Source organism: Lineus longissimus, chromosome 4 (genome assembly GCF_910592395.1).
Source record: "Lineus longissimus chromosome 4, tnLinLong1.2, whole genome shotgun sequence".
In the NCBI taxonomy this organism is placed as follows: Eukaryota; Metazoa; Nemertea; class Pilidiophora; order Heteronemertea; family Lineidae; genus Lineus; species Lineus longissimus.
The window spans coordinates 10,549,481-10,573,974 of NC_088311.1; the positions used below are offsets into that span (position 1 = coordinate 10,549,481).

Here is a 24,494-nt window from a genome sequence, read left to right on the forward strand (position 1 = left end):
TCATAGTCAGGTTCTATAGATTTGGTGTGGTATCCAACAGAGATTGAAGACGTAATCCAATTTTACCCATCACAGCCATCTTTTTACCACAGCTTGACATTTTAGTACGCCCTCTTTGACTGAGCCAAACTTCCAGGTGAGAATAACGTACATGTCTCTGCCCACCAGTGCACCAAAACTTAAAATGTGTGATATCTCGCCCATTCATGGATACGTTTTCAGAAAGTTGTTATGGCAGGTTCTCCTGGCAAGGATATATCACATGTCCTCTGACATCATCCACAAGACCGTAATATCTACTGACAACCTTCAGTGAGGGCACATTGTAAATCTGACTACTGAGTAGATGCCTTGCTGGAATAGTGTTTTAAAACCTGATTCCCTTTGTCTTCGTGGGCACGCACATTCTTCGAATTCTTCTTCTTCATGACTTTCTATGTCATTGGCAATGCCACACAAGTCTTGTCTCCCTTCGCACAATTCTCTTGTATCAACTGATTTAAAATTTCAGGAATTTTTTAGAAAATCACTTACATCCCTGCACAGACATACTAGATTTTTCTCTTCAAATTTCAGTGCCATATTTACCTGTCAGGACGGAAGCACCTATTCTTGTGACCTTGTACCGGTCACCTTGACCTTTAATGACCTTTTCCAACCGTTCCCGTCACCGCCTACAAATCATGGCAGGTTGTTTGAAGAACTCTGGGAACATATTGAGTCGAAGTCACGTCAGAAGTGAGTATGATCTTCACGTTTTCATTTTTTTTAGATTGAATTGAGATCTAGGCATCAACTTGGAAAGCTTGTTAGCTATATGAACAGTACTGGGCCATTGTAATGTAACTAGGAGGGAATACGGGTATGTTTAACGATTTGCAATACAGGGTTCGTCCATCATAATGTGAGAATTTAAATGAAAATGTTTTCTCCATTTCAGTGACAGTGACAGTGTTCTCTCCATCTGTCGTCTGCTTCTTAACAAGGCCCAGATGGAGAAAATCAGCGGCAGCAAACTCGGACCATTCCTGATAGAATCCTCTGAACAGGGTGAGAAAACTTGATCAAACTTTGCTTATTTCGGTGACGACTTTCATGGGATGAATGCTGCTTGGCTCAGTTATATACTGCTTAAAACTTATCAGGTTGTAACAATGAGAGAGTGCCGTCCCATTTTCATGAGAGTGGTCGGTAGACATGGTAGAACGCAGTCAATAATTTTAGAAACCATACATAATCTTCATTGTTATAAATAACAAAAACAAATATCACATTTCAATGTAGTTATAGGTGTTTTAGATTTCAAATTGACACCTTATTATCGATATTGGTTGTCCGAGGTGCATGACACTGTCATTTTGCCTAAAAATGTCCAATAAGCACTTCACATTTGGCCTACATTACACCTCGACCATCTCGGTGTTTGGTGAGATAACCAATACCTCCAGTTCGGTATCAGTTCCTTGATCAGTTTGTTGGGATTGAGCCCAATCTATCTGTTCCTTGTTCTTCACAAGTTGAGCTCAGGTGATGCAATGTTACTTGATACGCTAGAGGGCCTTGCATACACCTATGATTGTACAGTGCAGCAAAGTGCCTCGACCTACTGCTTATAATGTCATGATTGATTTTCAGATTATCTCCGTTTGGGCATCTTCCTGCCGCCGCGCTACTCGTTACTCCTCAAGGTGATCTTCCCAGCCGATGACAACACCTTCTCGCTCGTCAACGTCGCCACAGATAACTGGAAAATCTTGCCAGATGTGCAAAACTTTTTGAAAAGTCTTGAGGAAATCACAATAATATGAATATTTTCAATCAGAATCTTCGTTGGATTTTTCTGTGGACAGATTATCATTTCTCAGAGGAATCAAGGTGCTACTGCCGCAGATAGTAGGACGATCTTGCTGTCCATTAAGAACTAATGATTAAAAATCTGTGAATATACAGTACAACCTCTCTATTGCGGACACCCATGGGACTGGGCCCAGGTGTCCGCAATAGAGAGGTTATGCCAAATCGTCCGATAGGTGGATTTGAAGTTCCCGCCTTGCAGTTCTTGGTTTTTCCATGTGTCGACATCTAGCGTAGTAACTTTAAACCTGTTGGCTGATCGGTATTTGCTTGTGATGTTGCGTTGAATGACGTGAGCTACTTTGGAACTCAGAGCGTGAATAATCTCTCCAGTAAAAGGTGCCCCTTTTATTGCAAAATCTCCTCGACATGTCATAATGTGTGAAAAAACACCATAGTTTCTGTCCATCAGCCACCCTGATTAATAATTAATTTTTTCTAATTTCTCTCCTAACGCATATTTGCCGCAACACCGACCAAACCGCGTGGATTTATGAGTGTCCGATGACACAATAGGCCTGTGTGATTAGTTGAAAAGATGAGTAAACAAATGCCGCGGCTTAATTAGGATACAAAAACACAATGCCATGGGGTAATTATGTTGATTAATTACGCAAATATCACACCTGTCGGGCCTACTTGACTCTCCAAGCGCACGCGGGAAACCATTGTTTTTGCCTACTGTCCGTAATTGGGAGGGAATTGGACCAAAAATTGGCTATCGCCCTGTCCGCAATTCGGAATAAAGAGGTGTCCGTCGTACAGAGGTTTTTGTTATTGGAAATGACTTAGAAAAAAATCGGGACTGCACGAACATGTCCGTAATGCGGAGGTGTCCGCCTGGCAGAGGTGTCCGCAAGGGGAGGTTCTACTGTATTCCCAACAGAATACAAGATTTCGAGGGTTTAGCGCTGATCTTGAAAGTTAGTCTTTGAACTTGGAATACCTGTCCGTTATATGAGCATACCTGGTTTATGCAAGTCCAATATAGGCAGAGTTTACTCTATGGTGCATTGTAGAGCAGTTATCTTAATATCTGACTTGCTAAAAAGTTAATAAAAATATGAATTTAGTTTTCAATATTGTTGTACTGATTTATTGTGAGAATTTGACAATTCCAGTGTGTATACTGTAACAAGAAACACTTTATGATCTTTGTGGCCTGGCCTAATCTGCAAAATGTAACTTATATTACATGGGTATTTTTCTTCGAGAGAAAAAGTGTGATCGTAAGAGTTGGTGCTAAAGTGTTACAAAAATGAATACAAAATATTAAGATTATTAAAAAGAATTTCCATGCCTTACAAAAATTTGTTTGTTTTCTTTATTCTGTTTGATTAATACTGGTTCCTTTCCACTTGATATAGTGTCCCTAACAAAATGTCCTGGAATTTTGATTCCAGGACGCTTTCTATTGTATGATCTCCATCACCCATCAAGAATTTTTTTTAGACATTTTGCCTTCACTCATTGGCATTGCTGTAGGAAACTGCCTGTTTCGCCCTGAGAACAATTACAACCCCCATGGCAGGAGATGTCTAGGTCCTTCTACAACATCCACTAACAGATGGGCCCAAAGCCCATTTTTGGCTCACCGTAGGGGAGTCTATACAACACCGCAGTGTCCGTCGTATCCTATTTCTAAAACAGTGGCACGTTTCTTAACCGCTTGGGCTATGGACTCAAAACTTTGTTTGCATGACCCCCTTGGTCAGATGACCTTTGACACCGAATTTCGGTCCGGTCTGATTCTTGACTTGGCCACTAGGGGGCCAAAACTGAAAACATAAATAGTGTGATATCTCACTTATTACTGATTAGTTTTTGGTAAAAATTTTATGGTAGATACTCTTAGCAAGGATACATCACATATTTTACGGGTTTTTGATTTGACGTACTTGTCAAGGTCACAGAGGTCAAATGGCGTAAATTGGCCATTTGAGCGTAACTGTGGCACGTTTGTTAACCCCTAAGGCTATGAACTTGAGACTTTGTACAAAGGACCCCCTAGGTCAGCTGGCCTCTGACCCTGAATTTCAGTCCGGTCTGATTCTCAACTTGGCCACCAGGGGGCCAAAAGTGTGATATCTCGCTTATTAGTGATTCGTTTTCAATAACATTTTTATGGTAGGTTCTCCTAGCAAGGATACATCACATATCATATGAGTTTTTGATTTGACCTGCTTTTCAAGGTCACAGAGGTCAAATGACGTAAATTGGTCGTTTGAGTGTAAATATTGCACGTTTCTTAACCACTAAAGCTATGAACTTGAAATTTGGTACACATGACTCCCTACGTCAATAACTCCCTACGTCATGTAACCTCGGACACCGAATTTCGATCTGATCTGGTACTCAACTTGGCCACCAGGAGGCCAAAATTAAAATAGGTAAAAAGTGCAATATCTCGTTTATTAGTGACTTGTTTTTGATGATATTCTTATGGTACTTACTCCAGCAACGATACACCACATGTCATACCGACTTTGGTTTGTCCTATATACTATACATGTACAATGTTTCTTAACCTGGATGAATTCCAACGCACCAAATATCTATACGGTGAGTACAATGGCCCCTGGCCGTTTCATTTGTCTCTTGAAGACTGACACAACCTGGCCACCGGGACAACCCATGTATTGACACATCATCTGGGCATACAGCTTTAGATTCAGTACCACATCATATTATCACAATCCTTGAAGACGGACACAACCTGGCCACCGGGACAACCCATGTATTGAGACAGCATCTGGGCATACAGCTTTAGATTGAGCTACTACATCCTATTATCACAATCTCTTGAAGACTGACACAACCTGGTTACCGGGACAACCCATGTATTGAGACGGCATCCTGGGCATATAGCTTTAGATTGAGCTACTACATCCTATTATCACAATCTCTGAAGACGGACACAACCTGGCCACCAGGACAACCCATGTATTGAGACAGCATCTGGGCATACAGCTTTAGATTGAGCTACTACATCCTATTATCTCAATCTCTTGAAGACGGACACAACCTGACCACCGGGACAACTCGTGTACTTGAGACAGCATTGGGCATATGGCTTTAAATTAAGCTACTGTAGTCTTCCATCTCAATGTCTTGAAGACAGACATCAACTTGAGACAGCATTCGGGCATAGAACTATAGATTGAGCTACTATTTGCTACTATCGATATCACTAAGTCTTGACAACAGACACAATTGGTCCATAGGGACAATTCATGTACTTAAGACAGCATTTGGGCATTCTGCTTTAGATTGAGCTACTTCAGGCTACTTTTTCAGTCTTGTTGATACGACACAACCTGGTCATAGGGACAACCCATGTACCTGTGACAGCATTGGTATCAAGCTTTAGATTGAGCTACTATTCGCTACTATCTCGATGTCTTGAAGACAGACACAACCAGGCCATAGGGACAAGTCATGTAGAGTACTTGAATTCATGTACAGTACATAGGGACAATTCAAGTGCAGAGGACAGACACAACCGGGCCATGGAGACGCCTCCTTCACTTGACAGTATTCGGTCGTACAGCTTTAGATTGAGCGATAAAAAAAAGGCTGCTGTTTCAATCTCTCGAAGATGGACACAACCTGGCCGTAGACACAACCCAAGTACTCAAGACTTAGGCCTACAGCTTAAGATTGAGCTACTATAGGCTACTATCTCAATCTCTTGAACACATACACAACCTGTCTGCGGGGACAACCTATGTAGCTACTTATTATAGGCAACTATCTCAATCTCTTGAAGACATTCACAACCTGGGCTTGGGGACAACCCACGTACTTGAGACAGCATTCGAGCATACGGCTTTGGATAAAGGTAGTATATTCTAATCGTGGAGACAGACTCAACTTGGCCACAGGGACAGCTCAAATGTACTTGGGCAGCATTCCGGCATGCAGCTTGGGTAGCTACTTTGTCTACTATCTCAGTCACTTGAAAACAAACACAACCTGGCCACGGGAAAGCCCCTATACTTGAGCCAGCATTCGGGCATACTGCTTTGGGAAGAACTGCTTAAGGCTACTGTGTCAATCTCTTGAAGACAGTCATGACCTGGCCATAGGAACAACCCACGCGTACTTTAGTAGCTCACTAAACTTGTATGGCTGAATGATGTCTCGAGGCTAATATCCCTGCTTAAGGCTACTGTGTCAATCTCTTGAAGACAGTCATGACCTGGCCATAGGAACAACCCACGCGTACTTTAGTAGCTCACTAAACTTGTATGGCTGAATGATGTCTCGAGGCTAATATCCCAGTCTCTTGAAGACAGTCAGTCACACAGGGACAGACCATGTGTAAGAGACTTTCGGACATTCGTTTTGGATTGAGCGACTGTAGGTTACAATCTCAATGTTTTGAGATGGCACAACCTGGACACAGGGACAGACCTATGTACTTGAGGCAGCATTCAGGCATGCAGCTTTGAGATAGAGCTACTATAGGCTACTATCTCAATGTTTTGAAGATGGCACATCCTGGACATAGGGACAGACCCATGTACTTGAGGCAGCATTCAGGCATGCAGCTTTGAGATAGAGCTACTATAGGCTACTATCTCAATGTTTTGAAGATGGCACATCCTGAACATAGGGACAGACCCATGTACTTGAGGCAGCATTCAGGCATGCAGCTTTGAGATAGAGCTACTATAGGCTACTATCTCAATGTTTTGAAGATGGCACAACCTGGACATAGGGACAACCCATGTACTGGAGGCAGCATTCAGGCATACAGCTTTGAAATTGAGCTACTATAGGCTACTATCTCAGTCTCTTGAAGACTGACACAACCTGGACATAGAGACAACCCATGTACTGGAGGCAGCATTCAGGCATACAGCTTTGAGATAGAGCTACTGTAGGTTACTATCTCAATGTTTTGAAGATGGCACATCCTGGTCATAGAGACAACCCATGTACTGGAGGCAGCATTCAGGCATACAGCTTTGAGATAGAGCTACTATAGGCTACTATCCCAATGTTTTGAAGATGGCACATCCTGGCCATAGGGACAACCCATGTACTGAAGGCAGCATTCAGGCATACAGCTTTGAAATAGAGCTACTATAGGCTACTATCTCAGTCTCTTGAAGACTGACACAACCTGGACATCTATACTATAATGCGCGTTGTGGCCGCTATTTAGGAGGTAATTTTTGTTTCAAAATTGGGCCTTGGAAATGCGTCGAATTCTTGCAACCTTTGGCTTCGTAGGTCTGGATCATACGTAAGAGTGTCACTGAGGGTGTCATACGTCGAATATCTTCGTGGTTTTAGAATAAATAACAACTTTTCAGAGAGCACGTCGACTGGAGAGCTCCGCTCATTCTCAAAAGCATACACAAACTTCACGCATATTCTCCCTGCCACATCAGTATTAGCTTCCAGCACGTATGTAGTGCTATACAACCTGGTCCATGGTGCAGGGTATCAGCAGGGAGATTAATGATTAGCCTGTTCTATTTTAGTTCTATTCGAGAAACACTGACCTGAGTGATAAGGCAAATTCTGCAGAGTGGCCTACCGGAACATGCAGTCAGGGTATCAATAAACAGTTATGCCAGGATGGACAAAATATGTACAGTGGCCAGCGCTTGCTTTTTGTTTTATTCTTTACTGACTGATGTTGTCAGTTTGAATTGCGTTCTGCATCTCTCCATGCGCCTGGCTTTGGTCCGACAGTGGCATTGGGTACGGGAGTGGGTAGGTGATATGCCTAATATGTGAGGGCCTTATTTGGAACAGGACCTGCTGTCACTGGTCTCAATGCATTGTGCAAAATAGCGTACTCCAATCAATCTATTGGGGGTTGCATGTAGATAGCAGCAATAAGTCCCTAAATGCAGTTAATTTCGTGTTTAACCTTTAATAAAACTTCAGTAACGTTAGAAATTTAATGTAGCTCAATCATCGTGCGCATTTAACTAATGTATATTACATTTCAACTTTGCCCGCTCCTTGGGTATATGCTAGTAGAGACAACCCATGTACTGGAGGCAGCATTCAGGCATACAGCTTTGAGATAGAGCAACTGTAGGTTACTATCTCAATGTTTTGAAGATGGCACATCCTGGCCATAGAGACAACCCATGTACTGGAGGCAGCATTCAGGCATACAGCTTTGAGATAGAGCTACTATAGGCTACTATTCCAATGTTTTGAAGATGGCACATCCTGGCCATAGGGACAACCCATGTACTGGAGGCAGCATTCAGGCATACAGCTTTGAAATAGAGCTACTATAGGCTACTATCTCAGTCTCTTGAAGACTTGCACAACCTGGCCACAGGGACAACCCCGAGTAGGACAATTCGTTTTGGACAGAGCGACTATGGGTTACTATCTAGTCTTTTAAAGGGGGACTATAGGCAGGAGCAGAGGGGCTAATTTGGCCATCTTCAGGTGACTAATATACACTGTAAGGACCCTGGGTCATGTCAGATTCAGCACTAAATATATTCCTCGAACGAGCATGAATCTTTTCGACGTACTGTGAGATGTGAGAGACCCCTATTGGCGACTTCGTGTAACTTTACCTTGCCTGCCTCGCTGCTGCCTATATTGTCCCAGTCACAGCCTAGCTGTAGGGATAACTACCAATATACATGTACTGGAGACATCATTCGGGAATTACTATTAGGATAGAGCTACTATGGGCTGTTATCTCAATGTCACGAAGATAGACACAAACGGGCCATGGTGGCCTACCTGTCAATGCATTGATGGTCAAGATGGTTGTGAGGATGTCTCCAGACCATTTCTGAGACAACCTGCATAGAACAAGGATGATTGCGAAAGTATGGTGTGATAGTTGTTGATGTGATAGCACCCCACGTGACTCCATCCAATCGTGTGCTCATGAGGAAGAGTATTGGGAGGAACTGAGCACGACATCTGCAAAAGCAGAAAAGCGAAAGGACGGAGAACTAGGGTGGGTGGGTGGGCAAAGCAAACGTCTCAAGAAAGCTAACGACGCTATTTCTAATGTATGAACTGGGCCTATCAATTAGACGAGTGCATGTTTTTAACTCTCAAGTACATATTTGGAGAGGTTTTGAAAAAATATTTGCTGTGGCAAGTCTACCGATATAAAGAAATTATTTGATGAAAAAATTAATTTCGAATTTTGCTAATTGGGTAATAGGGGGCGTGTTTTGAGTTTTTCTGCCAGTTGGCTGAAAAGAGTGGAAATATCAAAGTCTGTCTAATTTGTCGATTATCAAAAAATTTCCGTGGTCAACTACCAGTTTATTTTTCACCATTTACTTGCCCGACTCTCCGGAATAACATAATCTAAATTTCAGATTCACAACCCCACGCAGTATTTGATGCGTCGCGGTCAAACATTGACAATTTAACTGCTTAAAGGCTTAAAAATCAATTGTGGTCTTGTCTCCTCGAACGGGACAGCTGGGGAGCAGCCATTCTCCTCCCCTCTCGGGGCAAAAGGCTGAATGAGGCCGAACGAAAGGATTTCGCACACTCGTCGATGAAGTCACGTGGGGTGTGATAGCACCCCACGTGACTCCATCCAATCGTGTGCTCATGAGGAAGAGTATTGGGAGGAACTGAGCACGACATTCCTTCAATTTCGAATGCGCCAGGCAAAATCTCGCTCATTCCTATTCCAACACTCCCACCACTCCCAAAACTCCTATAACTTCTCCAACGCGTGAAAGAAAATTATACAAGGCGGATATATCTTATACAGAGATACTTTTATTCCTTTGAACCAAGAGTACATGGATATACGTGACATACGGCTATAGAAACGGGAGTTAACATGATGCAAACGCAAAACGTATTATTACCGAAATCACTTTAGTGAGAATGATGATAGAAGCTAGAACTTGATGAAGAGTTTTGGTTCAGGGGCCTGCGATTACCGTGATATAGAAGTCCTCGTTGTGAACATGTATGCATGCATATCATTGAATTAATGAACTAATGTAATTGAATGAGCGCTTACAATCGTATTTTATGCTGAATCAGATTTGCGTGAAAATTATATAGCGCTGGCGGAAAGGCATTAAAGGATGCATACTGCTCGAACTCTCTTTCCAGCCTGAGTGGTGCACTTGAGGAGCTAGCCAAACTACGGGCAACGGCGATAGCTCGCTTCAACGAGCCTTCCCTAGTGTAATAAGCATAAGATTTTCTTGTCGACCAACCCACGTGCCTCATCGTGTCGGTGGCGATCTTGTCGGTGGCGTTACTTTCACGAGGGTGTAGAGGTTGCTGCGCATCATAAAAGTGCTAGGCCGGGTGATAGAGCAACCCGCTCTTATGCTGTGAGGGGTCTCACCCTGGTATATGCCGAGGGTACGTAGGTAATGGACCAGGCGATGATACATAGTAGTGTATGATACGGGTTTATTTAAGACGGTACCATTTTCCGATACCACTCTAAAGAGATAACCTAACGAGAGATCCACCGCCCATGAACGAGCCCAGCTTACATAACGGTCAAGACCCGCAATCGGGCAGGTAGCAACATTGGCACAGCGTGTAACCGTGAAAGTGTTGCAAACGCCGGTAGCCCCCCTAATCGCTTTTGTGAAGGAGTGCGATATCGCCACACCCGAGTTGTCTAAGTTGGCTTGCGACTCTGCCTAAATCACTGGCACGATCTCCCGCAAAGAATTGAAGTTTGAAAAAAGCTTGATCTCTATGTAGAGCGAAACGTTGCCTTGGCGACAGGTTACTACGAGTTATTTGATCATCAATATAGGCGGCAATTTTGATAATTTTTGAGAGAAAACATGGGCTCGGCCTGAGTGGGAACAACCTGAGCTCTTGCTTGCTCCCCTGCTATATGTTTTATGTACGATTTAACGAGCGGAGATGCCGCCGGGTTTCCCGCGCCTAGGATGTCACAATAGGAAGTACCTCTACCGCATTCTCTAAAGATGGCTTTATTCTTTGTTCCAACTCTGATGCAATAAAGCTTGCAAATTTAGCACAGGAGGGCGAATTTTGGAACGACTCGGAAGGCGGGCGCTGAGAGTCAAATGCTTGCCCTTTAAAATTTCCCTTGAAATGCTTAAAAAATGGCTCTATATGTCCACTCCATTATGTAGCCAGTTGGCTGTACTGTTGCGACATAGGGTCGTCAGGGGGAAGAATTTCATCCAAAGAACTGGCATGCTCGTGCAACTGACCGGCAACGAAATTATCTGGGTCTCTTAGCGCAATACTATTTACATCAAAGCTTAGCCGCCGGGAAAAAACGTCCTCAAATTTTGGGTAAAATTGGGCGGGGAGTTGGGCTTTCTGTCCCATGAGATTTACCCAGCTTGGCGACAACCTTGCAGAGCGCGAAGCTGACACCGGATCAAATGGCGTTTTAGTTCCCATGTTGGCACGTCATACGCTCTAAAGCATTGATTCTTCAAAACAAATAGAGATTACATTTAGGAAGGACAGAAAGCTCTCAACCCCCCACCCACGTGAAAAAGATCACTAGGGAAGTTACCCCGGGTGGAAGTAAAGAGCTAAACAAGGGCGCTATTCCTTGTTATCTGACATGGGTTTAGGAACTCTAGGCTTTGTACTTACGAAACAAGGGACACAAATGCCGGCTTAGAAATTTTGCTCTTGCCCGCATGGCTAGGAATCGCCCGAAAATTCTAAAATTACGCAAGGGCGAACTGACAGCTCGTAGGGTGACTCTGAAATAAGCTTGCCCAATATATATGTGTGCACTGTCTGACTTTGGCGATGTAAAATTGTAGAAAATTTTAGAGTTCGAATCAGACTAAAAAATAGTCGAGCGTGACTTCCCCTATATAGTCGCCTATCGGCGCGTTCAGAGAGGAACTGCAACGCCCGATTCATCTCTACTGTGCTCACTGGCGAGCCTACGCAAGACTCCCAAGGCGACAGTTATATATATATCTCATATCTCTGGCTCGAGCACGCCCCCCAATGGTCTGCTACGATGCCGTCCCCCCTAGCCGAGCGAAGAAGCTCCCTAGGGTGACCCGAAGAAAGATAGATAAAGAGCCGTGTGAGATTCAGGCAAGCCTGAGAGGAAAGACACAGAATACTGTGGACGAAAATCGGAGAAAAACAAAATGGACAGGAGGGGAAGCCAGTCGACCGACCAAGGAGGTGACAAAAGGCTGAATGAGGCCGAACAAAAGGATTTCGCACACTCGTCGATGAAGTCACGTGGGGTGATGTCTTCATCTACAGTCCTTGGTTGGCACATCCTGGCACCAGTCGTTTTCAATATACTCCGCCTCTCGATATTTCAATATTTTGTAACGACAAAGGAGTAAAAAGACCCGATTTCAGGCAAGGGTTGAACTTATTTTTCCGGAAACATCCTCTGTAGGACAAATTTCAAGATTAAATATTATGTCTAACAGGTCCGACAGTGATAGGTTGTGACGGTGTCTCCAAAACAGCCCCTCTACATACCATTTCTGAGACACTGGGCGATATGAATAAAGACTAGCAAATGCTTTTATCTAAAACTCCATGTACATTTACACTAGACCTTCCTGTACAAAATTGAAGTAAAAGCATTTGCTGGTCTTTATTCATATCACCCATACTGTATCTGGTTAGACAAATTGCAACTGTGGGAATAACTGCGGTAAGAGACATTGGTTGCGACGATTCATTGCGGAACCGTGGTTACAAGGTTAATATAGATCTTTCTTCTGAGACATCATGTTTATAGCACAGCACGCGACAATAAATGATTGGTTGGGTCGATGCCGATGCCGATGTCGATGAAAATATGAGGATTGCGACGGGGTATCTTACTGGTTCCCAAGAGGCAGGTCGTGACATTTTTTAGACCGTCTTAGAAATCCTGTATATAACAGGTGCTACAATAAACGGCTGTGACGACGTCTCCAAGTCAGGCCCTCAATGCTCTTCAAGGTGGCCCAGAATTGGTTTCCCTCACACAATGGATACACAAAAGAATTCTATTGTGCAAGGGAAAATAATTCAGGGCCACCCTGTATAATACATTTTCTGGCCTTTTCGGAGACATCATGTATATAACAAGACTGATTGCAACATTACGTCTACTGCATACTGAACTTCCAGCGGTATTGCCCCGGTTACCTCCGCCCATACATATTGGACGCGCTTACCAGCAATGTCAATACATTGAGGGTTAAGATGCGTCTACTGCTGCGAAAGAAATACTGTTACAACCATGTCTCCATATGAGGCCGTGAAACATCATGTATAGCAGGTGCGACAATGATAGGCTGGCACGATGTCTTTATGTCAGGCAAAAATGTGAGGTTTGCGACCGGATGTCTATTAAACTGGTGCGGGAGATATGCTTTCTGATCCTTTCTGAGACATCTTGTATTTAGCAGGGCAGATTGCGACAGTACTGTATGTTTGACCGATGCGAGGTAGCGACCGATGATGTCTCCATGCGGTGTCACTGAAGTTCTACAAATACTTTTCTGCGTCATCGTGTGTACAGCAAGAAAAAATTGTGACAGACAGTATGTATTATAGTTTGTTCATGAAATGGACAATAAGATGACATATCTTCGAGCGGTGTTTATTCATCCATCTTCAATCTCCGAGGTGCCCGTGGAGACACCTAGTGTTACAGCAAGTGAACTAAACGTCTTGAGGACAGAGACAAGCATCAATCTACATGTATAATTGGTGCGCGCGTGAGAAATAGGTCGTGACGATGTCTCCATGTCAGGCCCTCGGTTTGCGCACAGACGGTGTCAATTTTACCATGAAACGAACAAAAAATAAACAAGTACAAGACATAATGATTACTATGGAATCTAATGACAATAACTCTAGATACATTAAGTTATGAGTTTTTCTTAACTAAATAATATACATCTACTCATAATTGAAATTTACTATCAAATCGTAAATAGACTTTATTGTTAACAAAGATTAATTTGATTTGTTTCAACACGTTTTCCCTTGAAAAGTAACAGAACTTATTTCCAATGAAAATCGCTTCTTGCATCAACCATGATACTGCAGTGGGTATGATGGAGTCCCATGATGAACAGACTTGTTTGGGCAAGGGGGTATTATAGTGTGACGTCATCGAGAGTTACGCCATCGAGTTAATATTACCAGCCGACGTTCTGTCCTCAGCCTGCACAATCACTTTAGTCGTGAACTGTAGATGACCAAAAGTCTTGAACTCCAACCTTTCCTTTAAGACACAACAGCAGTACATTAAAGACAGAACAAGTGCTTTTTCCACGCATTTTCTGTCACACTATGCACTATTTCCTGGATTCAAGCCCAACTATTACAGGGTCCTTGAACTGTAGTAAACCAAGCGACTTGAACTCCAACTTTTCCTGGAAAAAAAACATTGCACAAATGAATGAATGCACTTTGGAGGAAACTTTTCGAGTGGATATATTGCATTTGAATTTTGGCAAAGGCCTACTCATGAAGTTTAAGAAAAAACTATAAACACGGGGTTAAACGCATATATATATACTTAACACAGCAAAGATATCACGTTAAAAAAGCTAAAAAGGACCTTGCAACTTGCAGTTATCTTCTTCTTTATTCTTGAAATTACTTTTTTTTTAATTTTTAAAATGCAGCAATTTATATTCATTTCATAAGAGTTGCCACGTGCACACAATCAGAATCTTGACTGAAAAGGCCTCACATACAATGTAGAATAGGAAGCATGCCATGCAGTTCCGTCTTGTCTCATTTGCATCGGGGAAGGTAGGCCAGATCAATACCTCCATCCATGGCCGTAGGGGGTAAAGTTGGGGCCAAAATACTATTAGTCAATACTCGTCAGGAGGACCATTCGTCGTTCCCGCAGCGCCATCGATCGATGCTTGCGCTATCTATCGATGCCCGCGCTAATTACCGATCCGTAGAAAGCGCAGCGCTATCGCTCGATGGCGCAGATCCACTGATAGCGCATAACATATATACTTGGTTGGAACATGATTCATATCATCAGCCTCTCCATTTTTGAGAACTAGACGGGACATTGAAGGGAACATGACGAGAGTTGGTTGCTAATAATCAAAGTTAGCTTTCCAAACGCAGACAACCTAAAGGAACGCACGTCTTTTGAGTTCACCTACCGGGGTTTGGTCACATTTGACGAATTTGTTCTTGGCATAGAATGTTGCCAGGGCAACCTTGATCTCCATCACAGCCAGTCTCATTCCGATGCATGCCCTCTGGCCGGAGCCAAATGGCATGTAGTGATAGGGGTTCCGAGATGCCTTTTCCTCTGCCGTGAATCTGGAAAAGTTTAGGAGACTTATCAAGGATCCTATTAAGGATATATACGGATATAACTCTGTAGAAAGAAGACGAGTCGTGTGTCCATTTCGATCCGTATAATGTATAAGGATCTGTGATAAGTCACTTATACTGTAAACCCGATAAGGACCCGTATGTTGCCTATAAGATGTAATGGTATGAAATAAGCGCTGCGGCAATCTAGATAGTCGGAACGTTAGGCCCTTCTGACGGATTTCAAAGGATCGAATAACTTTAATTTGCTCGAGAATGGCATTGTAGACGCTGCTGGATACGCAGTTCGTAGTCTTGAAGATCAGGTGGATTTCAGGCCGATTCACCGTCGTTGTGCGGGTATCAATGAAAGGAGGAGACTTTAGGACTGATATTCACCGCCGATAAGTCGGCATAGTGGATTTACGCAAGTTCAACTCACCTTTCAGGGTCGAATTTGAAGGGATTTGGCCAAATCTCCGGGTCATGGTGTATTCCGTAGATGGGGAAGCCCACACTGACACCCTTGGGGAAGATAATGCCATTGATGGTCACATCATGGTTGGCCACGCGGTCAAATCTGCAATTGGTAGAAACAACTCAAGAAACCGACAGCCTCGCTTCCAACAAGTTAGATGTACCACTTTAAAGCAATCGTTACCACGCCCGACTGGGATTAATAGAGACGTTAAGATCATGAACGTCAACGTTATAATATGTGACTGGACTAAATGTCATTCTCATTCTGTGAAAAGTACATTAATCGAAAAACTAATTATCGATAAGTGTGTGAAGTACATCCAATGCACTTTACTCATCACCAGATCATCCGCGTCAACATGTGGCCAGGCCGGGAGAATGCTACTTTTCGTACCGAATAGCTGGTGGATACATGCGTAATGACTCCGACAATGCCATTTCGAGGTACGTCAGCCGCTGGGCTGATTCGTAGGTCACTTCCTGCAATCATAAAAAGCGGAGGCAATCCTACAGCAGATTGACGCCAACCATGGACCATCGCTTATATATATATGTTTATTCGTACAAAACTAGTACAGATTGTTGTGCATAGTGCAGATCAACTTGTCTTTTAACCTTAAAGTGCATTACAAAAACGTATCTTATGTATTATTAAATAGTGCAAAGGAAGTCTATAATTTGTCCTAACTCTTCCTTTGATAAGAGACAATGACCGGAATCCCTCAATTTTAGTAGCTCTCTGATTTGCTGTGCGATTCTAAATGATTCAGTGTTCTCATCAACTCCATTTACAATTGAATATGAGTAATTTATGCGGACAGCGTCATATTTACAAAAACCATATTTCCGACTGATTTTGATAAAGTTTTTACTCAGGTTCGACGCGCTTCCCTCCAGTTACAAGTCCTTACATAACATTAAGTAAATGTTATCTGATTTGAATATATGTTCGAACCGTTCGATGTCCTCCTTTCCAAAAGTGTCTCCATATCACAATCACTGATTATAAGCGGAATTAACTGATTATGAGTCCTACTCGGTATACACATAATCTTTCTTACACATTGCCTCCATGCTGTATATACATTTTCAATGTAATGAGATGTTGTGTCCCAGAACTGAAAACCATATAGACAGGTAGCAGGCATCTGCTAAACCTCTGAGCCAGTGGGATCAGGGTGTAAACGATCGACAATGCCCAGTCACGTCTTAAATTCTAAGACTGCGTTAAATATACTCATGGTCAAGAAACTAAACCGATCTTTAGTGGTGAATGCTTACCTTGTCTCCAATCTCCTGATCAATTTCGGCGATGACTTTATCCTGTATCTCCGGGTTCATGGCAAGGTTGTAGGCCAAGATGGCAAGAGTCGTGGCTGTGGTATCATATCCCGCAATGAAAAAAACCACCGCGTTCGCCAGAATCTCCTTACGTAGAATGCCTACAACAAAGGTGCATGTATTAGTAGTTCGCTTTCAATAGCAGACATCATTTGCTTTTTGGTGTGCACCATGAAGTGTCCATTTTAAACAGTTTAGTCTTCACCTCTCTTCCAGGCGACACGCTTTTGTTGAAAAACGAAAGAAGGGCAAGAGACCACGCAAATTTACCCGATGATACCCGCAGCCTTTTTGATGCAGATCAGGAATGAACGAGATACTGGCGTGCCAATATTTATCGGCGTTGTACGTAGTACGTCAATTTTAAGGTCTCCTCGGGAGGACTAGCGCACAACGCCGTAAATACGCGTAGACTTTGGAGAGCTCGGCTTCTATGGAATACAGCAATGAATCTAAGAATCAAATGGGCCCGGGAAAATTACCTTTCGAACTCCATTTCCACTTGGTGCCTGTTGGTAATGATGTCTCTCTGTCGATCGCATCATCGCCGACTTCTTCATTGACCATCAGTTGCATGAAGTCAACATACGTCTGAAAATACAACAACGTCTCCTTTTTCGTTTTTCAAACCAGAATCTTTCGATGAATTTATTTTGATTTATATTTGCTTAAACTCTATTTAAACAATGCACTAGAACGGGGTGTAACCTTAAAGCTTGCAGCACACTAGCCGCCAACTTCGGCGCTCACAGGCATTTTTTGCCGCAAGAGTCCTGAACGCCTGAAAAATCCCTAGTCTGCTACGAACGGCGTCGGCGAACGCGACTTGACGCCACTTGCCGCACTTGCCTCTGACCGGGATCCACTGGCCGCCAACTTTGGCGTCGAGAGGCGTCAGCCGAACGCTTCTTGTCGCCAAAGTTGGCGGCTAGTATGCTGCAAGCTTTAGGCCACGCCCAAAGCTGCCTTCCAACACTGCCGAAAATCGTTATCAGAGAACGGTATCAGTGTTATACAAGTGGCGGCGCATGGTGTCAAGTTGGCACAATATCCTCCTGGCCAGGTAAACCCTACGCCCAAGTTGTCCCTTTACTTTTATCAAAAATACATTATTTCTTAGTTACATATTGGACTTCGGAGATTTCTTTTCGTGAAACTTGACGTGCATTTACTTTGTTTCAAGATTATCTCTTATTTACCTCCTTCCCTTCCTTTCGTTCTTTCATCACCTGATCCACTACCCCAACGAAGAAATCGACGATATCTTTTTCGAAAAGGTAGAACCCAAGTTTCTTCATCACAGGCCCCAACTGAGGGAAGAGAACTAGAGAGAAGAAAACAAAGTATCTACAGAAATGCCATCCTCGCGCCAGTGGTTACAATATACTCCGCCTCTCGATAGTTGTATACGAGGCAGGAGTAGGCTATCAAAGATGCAGAAATGCCGAAAACATAAAACAATTCGGAATGAAACATTTACCCTCAGCAGGCTGTTGCGAGATTCTGTGGTTCTTGCTTCTTCGTATCTTTCATTTCTATAAGGGCAGTGGCATGTGAAGAACCATACAATGGTGTGAGGAATACCAAAGGATCTGGGGCTGATATAGTTACATGCGTATAACCGAATGAAATCATACCTATGAATAACCAGAACATTCAGGCAATGATATATAAGACTGAATAAAACTTACGAATCAGAACAAATTTCCAGTTACCAAGACTGATATTGAATATCTTCCTGGCGTTCTTAACGAAAGGGTCGTCAGGATCCTTCTGCGAGTCGATCTGTATGCCAAACATTGTACTGGCAATGACGTCCATCGTATAAGCTCCCGTTGCACTAGAAGAAATGAACGATTTGTTTAATTAAAACAAAAGTAATCATATTTTCGCAAACGAAGAGACATTTTCTCTCGATATCTTACTCACTGTACAGTTTTGTGGATGACTGGAACTGCTAATATGCGCGTTTCATTTCATGATTATTGATGATCCGATCATTGATTGCCAACTTACTCTTTAAGGTCAACATTCTCTCCTTTCGCCACCTTTTCTGCCATCCCTTGTTGAAATGAATTGGACGCGCTCTTCACCAAGCGCATCATCTGTAAGTGTATCAACATTGACAACAATTTGCACAAATATATCTAGTAGGAGCAGACTTTCACTAAACGGCACTTTATCGATCAAAGACGTATTGAATTTTTAAGGAAACTATAGACTCAGCCTGGGATGGAGTGACGTACAGTCTACGAAACTTGTCTCCACAAATGACGAACTGACTTTCAGTTACGAAACTATAGTCTCCACACGAAACACATTGGCTTTCAGTAAGCGAAACTAGTCAGTCTCCGCAAGAGACAGATTGACATTGGATTGAGGTTTAGTTTACGAAACTTGTCCGCCATAGACGGATTGACGTTCATCACGACGCTCGTCTCCCATGCACCTGTGAAAGACGGATTGACATTCATTAAACGAAACTCGTCAACGTGTTTAAAGACACTGATAATTCAGGGTGTGACTGATACATGTATATACGTGACATACCAAAGTAATGATTCTTACATTTTTCAGTTTCCCTGAAGTGAAGGTAGGTGATGCGATGCTACGGATGTGTTTCCAGTGATCGTTCTGCAGATTTGTCATGGCACGTTCGAACTCGGGAGTATTAAAATCAAAGACCTGTGAGATGGTTGAAACAATATGATAATTAAATGATTGAAATAAAAACACGGAAACTGCTCTTAGCTGTTGGTCTCATTTGGAATAGCTTATCCGCAATTAGCCAAACCGTCACCCAGCTCCTTAAAAAGGGACTTGTCTATCAAGATAGATGGGCCAATCCGAAGAGAAGAACGAAGCGACGCAGTCATGACATCTTACCCAAAATGTCCAATCCCCTCAGTAACAATCAGCAGCAGGACTTTATCTCTCTAACGCTTTTTGCGCAACTGAGTCTTGATCACAACCATGAAACGCTAATTATATTGCACAACATTCAATGTCACAACCTCGCCGAGTAGACGTAAGAAGACGGGACGCAAAACACCGGACTGCTTACCAGACGATTAGGAAAGTCGTTGAATCTCTTCACTAAGATCTCCTTCATCAACTCAGGGTCAACCACACTGATGAATGGGGTGTGAAAGATGAACGTTCTGCAATTAAAACGGAGTAGCTCATTGTTATTTTCAAATGCCCGGCGCTGGTGGTCGGTCGCGCCGTCTCCTCAAAAACGCCGGTATCTGCATGAGTAGTAAGGCATGTTGTTTATGGTCCCGATTGAGGAGGATTGGCGAGGAGGATTCGTCTAAAAATATATTCTTGGCGGGAAATTCAAAAAAAGTTATCAAATGGATAAAAGAGGGCGCTTTAATCAGCGGGAAATTTGTTGAGAAATAGTTTTCAAAAGGATAGAAGAGGACGCTTCAATCAGCGCAGCGGGAAATTCAAATTTTGAGGTGACAACAGCCCATACTACTACAAGCTTGCATCGGTACGATTGATCTCGTTTTAAATAATTGGGGTGGCCTTTAGAAAGGCCTTTTTTGGTCCCTAGAAGGACCTTTTTTGGAAGAGTAGCTCTTCACAGGAACCTCGGAAGATGGTCTTCGTGAAGCAGATACCAGGTTGTCTCATCGGCCGCTTCGAAGAATCGACTTCTGCATGTCTGTAGCAGAAACCTAGCATCTGGAGTAACCTCTAACATAGTGATGTTGAAGCTGTCTCTTCGCACCTGACGTGCTCGATCATGCTTCCATCCATTGTGTAGAATATTTGCCGGTAGAATTAATACCCCGCTGCAGGTGATCATTTCTGGTTGGTAGTTCTTGTGTACAAACTTGGCCGACTCAATGACGCTCCTAGGTTGATCAAAGATTGGTTTTGGGTGAAGTCTTCATCCTGGAGCTTCCAATACTTGGTCGGGTCCAATTCTTCTAGATGTGCGTAACCACTGTCGATCATGTAGCGCTTAGAGTGTTAGACCGTAGTTCGGCTGGTCATGGGTTCGACTCCCGGTGAATCTGCCACATTTTTTTAAATTTTTTTCTTTATCATCTTGTCATCTATTCATTCATGTTCATCATATTCTTTTCATTATTATCATTGTCATTATTATATCTTGAAGAAAACCTTTTCAAACTTCAGCACGCACAGATTCCATGTGTTCGAATACTTCCGAGGATGATTCATATTTGCAGCAAGATTTCTCGAGGCTACATTGGGGTGGAAAGGTATTTCTGTCAGACCGTGACTTCTCCAATAAAGATTAGTTAAAGAGCATCCTGAGATTCAGGCTTTTTATACTCCTTCGTCATATCGGGAGGAGGAGTAGATTGAAAACCACTGCTGCCAGGATGTTAAAAGGGGATCGCCGTTCGTTCACATACTATTTACTGGAGTACCGGTACGGCAGTGGAGTGTGTCATTTTTTCATTCAAGCAACGACCGATGTAAACGGGCAGACGGCGTGAGCCTTTAAAAAATCACCAACTGCAATAAAGATCTCACCAAAACAGAATGTAACTGTTGGCCTTAGATTTGCAAGACATATCCAAACCACCTCACAACACTTGCAAAATCATTATTAGCGAGAAAAAGTATGCTACAGAATGAGGAGGTGCACGGAAGGGAATTCGAACACTAGTCATCTTGGTTGCCTGGATCTCAAACCTAATTTGTCCCTTCAAATCACAGCCGGCACGGCACAGTGAGCATCGGCAGAATGGATTCCAAGAGAATTGACTCGAACTTAAGAACAAATCCGCCATGTCGCTGACATCATTGGCGCCAAAAACTATTTCTTTTGACCCTCTTGACCTCGATTCTAAAAACTTTTTCAAAAAGGCCATTCAAACGTAAAATCAACTGCAAGCATTATCTTTTATATCACTGAAGTATATAAATACGATATATTGGGAAAAATCTGTACAACTATCGAAATATAAGATTACTTGGAACTATTTCGGCCAATCACTCTGCGTACCTGCGCGAACTAGTCACAATTGCGGTGCGTTTTCAATATGGCGAAGACTTGAATGGTATTAGAGGTATGTTATCTGGTCATGCATCACCTCGCTCGTTGATAAGAGGCAAATAGAATCCCCACCTGAACATGAAAGCCTTGACGGTTGCATCACATTATTGACATCATCTACAATGGTTACACACATCTAGAATAATTGGACCCAACCAAATATTGGAAGCTACAGGATGAAGACCACTACCCAAAACCAATCTTTCATCTACCCAAGAGCATAAATGAGTCGGCCAAGTTTGTACACAAGAACTACCAAGAACCAGAAATGAACACCTGCATGGGGGTAATAATTCTACCAGCAAATCTTCTACACAATGGATGGAAGCATGATCGAGTAGGCCTACGTCAGGTGCGAAGAGACAGCTTCAACATCACCATGTTAGAGGTTACTCCCGATGCTTGGTTCCTGATACAGACATGCAGAAGTCGATTCTTCGAAGCGGCCGATGAGCCAAGCTAGTATCTGCTTCACAAAGACCATCTTCCAAAGTTCCTGTGAAGAGCTACCCTTCCAAAAAAGGTCCTTCTAGGGACCAAAAAAGGCCTTTCTAAAGGCCACCCCTAATATTTAAAAGAGATCAATCGTACCGATGCAAGCTTGTAGTAGTATGGCCTGTTATCACTTCAAAATTTGAATTTCCCGCTGCGCTGATTGAAGCGTCCTCTTCTATCCATTTGAAAACTATTTCTCAACAAATTTCCCGCTGATTAAAGTGCCCTCTTTTATTCACTGAGAACTAATATTTTGAATTTCCCGCCTATAGTATCTGGCGAATCCTCCTCGAGAATCCTCCTCAATCCGGACCATAAACAACATGCCTTACTTCTTGCATGCGTATTTTGGGAACAAAAAGAGTTTCGACAGTTCCGTTCTGGACTAGAATCGTTGTCAAGTTTAATAAAAAATATAAAGCTCGACTTATATCTATTTTGGTATAATGTACATTGTATTTCCCACTGCTAACTCGAGTACTCAACCCCCGGAAAGGGATTCGGCGGGCAAACGGGGCAGATCAGTAGCAAGTGGATGACGTATAGTGTCTGGACGGTATACCTTCATGACTACAGATCATTGAATACCTTCCCTGAATCTTTGGCCGACTAAGGGACAGGCTAGCTTTTTCTGCAGTGGACCGGCCTAGTCCTGTCGCCGGGTGTAGAAATGGATGACCAAATGGACTGCACACGGATGAGGATCGTCCTTACCTGCAAACTCCCTTGTCCTTGTACTGATTATAGAGTTCCAACTCAAGTTCTAAAAGCGTTTTCTGAAATGAACGTAATCATCATCTTCAGGAGGGCACACGGGAGACCACTTCTAATATTCGACTAAATTCGAAGTAGGGTTTGGTTTCGACATATTAATTGTATAATAGTGGGGTTGCGACAAAGAACATCCAACAAAACGTACGCTTACGCGTAGATTTTTGCGTAATGCTAGTTGGGACATCTCAAATTCTTTTTTACTTTTTACTCTTTTCAAAGACGGTAGGCTCCGCCCATGCTTCCCGGTCCGCAAAAGAACTCACAGAAAGGTACGGAGGAGACCGGTAAAGACTATTTCTCAACTTACCCCTCGCATGCGGTACATGGTACCTATCAAGGGAAGAGGGAAAGGCCCAGTGAAGCCACATCGGTCAATGTACAAAAAGTAACAGCGATAATAACTAAAAAATAAAGAAGATTGGTTAAAACACAACACAGGCCCCTCGTTATGTGATCGAATGTACTGATATACTCGTCACCCTAGGACAATAACTATCATTCGACAAACTAGACCTGTCTACAGTCCCCATTTAAAATATATACATTGGAACCTGTCTCAATGAAAACCTCTGTAAGTAGGACACACTCAATGATTTTGTTCCCAAAGTGGTTACTTTCATTTATTTTGTCCTCTGTATTAAGGACATGTTTCTATACGTCAGCACTTTTCTGTCTCAAGAGGTTCTCCTGTAGTTCTGATCATGCGCCAGGCAACTCTCTCAGGCAGGATATTTCGCTGTATACCTGGCCGACACTAAAGGGATGACTTAAATGCAAACTATACTCACAAATAGAGCCCAAGCAGGAGACTGAAGACCACAAGGATCCAAGTAGGAGCCTCCACCAGTCCTAGAATCTCCATCTCGTCAGCAGTTTTACACCAGATTAGACCAGTGTCTTCCACAAATGCGAGACCAGTACGTCCTGACACACACAGAAAATTGGTTTACGTTGAATTAATTGACTGAATCTAGGCCATGACCATCCCAGGGGCCAGCCAGCTTTACCAATGGTGGGCTGTCAATGGATGACTATGACAAAACAGCTTAATATAGCAATTCAATGGAAAATCAATGATGTGCACTTGATTGATGCAAAAGACCTATATCATTCTTGCTAGACAGGTTTGGTCATAAATAACTCTTTCAGCTGGTTAGCAATTATGAAGGGTTTTAGAATCGGCCATGGACTCTTACTGGTTATCATTTCTATTCTTTAAGATTTTATTGGTCCAAAAAGGTCA

At 42.9% G+C, this 24,494-nt stretch overlaps 2 protein-coding genes across 2 annotated transcripts in view; one reads left to right on the forward strand and one right to left on the reverse strand.

Annotated features, from left to right (window-relative positions):
- LOC135485930 (AP-5 complex subunit beta-1-like) overlaps positions 1 to 3,164 on the forward strand; it is a 31,374-nt gene extending 28,210 nt beyond the window's left edge. Inside the window, exons 18-20 of the mRNA XM_064768326.1 lie at positions 577 to 738; positions 941 to 1,050; positions 1,636 to 3,164. Coding sequence (XP_064624396.1) covers positions 577 to 738; positions 941 to 1,050; positions 1,636 to 1,808 — 445 coding nt within the window. The 3' untranslated portion in view covers positions 1,809 to 3,164. The remainder of the gene's footprint in view (positions 1 to 576; positions 739 to 940; positions 1,051 to 1,635) is intronic.
- Positions 3,165 to 13,409: 10,245 nt separating this feature from the next.
- Positions 13,410 to 24,243, reverse strand: LOC135486597 (cytochrome P450 3A11-like). The gene is made up of 14 exons (XM_064769527.1): positions 24,040 to 24,243; positions 23,559 to 23,652; positions 23,192 to 23,253; positions 20,006 to 20,102; positions 19,510 to 19,626; positions 18,958 to 19,046; positions 18,633 to 18,781; positions 18,141 to 18,265; positions 17,424 to 17,532; positions 16,882 to 17,042; positions 15,995 to 16,080; positions 15,563 to 15,700; positions 14,964 to 15,126; positions 13,410 to 14,204 (listed from the first exon to the last, which is right to left on the reverse strand). Exons 1-14 carry the CDS (start codon positions 24,111 to 24,113, stop codon positions 14,127 to 14,129), a joined length of 1,542 nt encoding a protein of 513 aa, XP_064625597.1. The 5' UTR covers positions 24,114 to 24,243; the 3' UTR covers positions 13,410 to 14,126.
- Positions 24,244 to 24,494: the final 251 nt, after the last annotated feature.

Excerpts from the sequence above, each read along its gene's own strand:
- LOC135486597 (XM_064769527.1), bottom strand. The coding sequence starts at position 24,113 with ATGGAGATTCTAGGACTGGTGGAGGCTCCTACTTGGATCCTTGTGGTC. Across the intron at positions 23,653-24,039 it reads CTCCTGCTTGGGCTCTATTT|TTATTATCGCTGTTACTTTT; the intron begins GTGAGTATAGTT and ends TTTATTTTTTAG. Across the intron at positions 18,266-18,632 it reads CTGGAAATTTGTTCTGATTC|TTCTCTTCCCTCAGTTGGGG; the intron begins GTAAGTTTTATT and ends TCTTCTCTCTAG.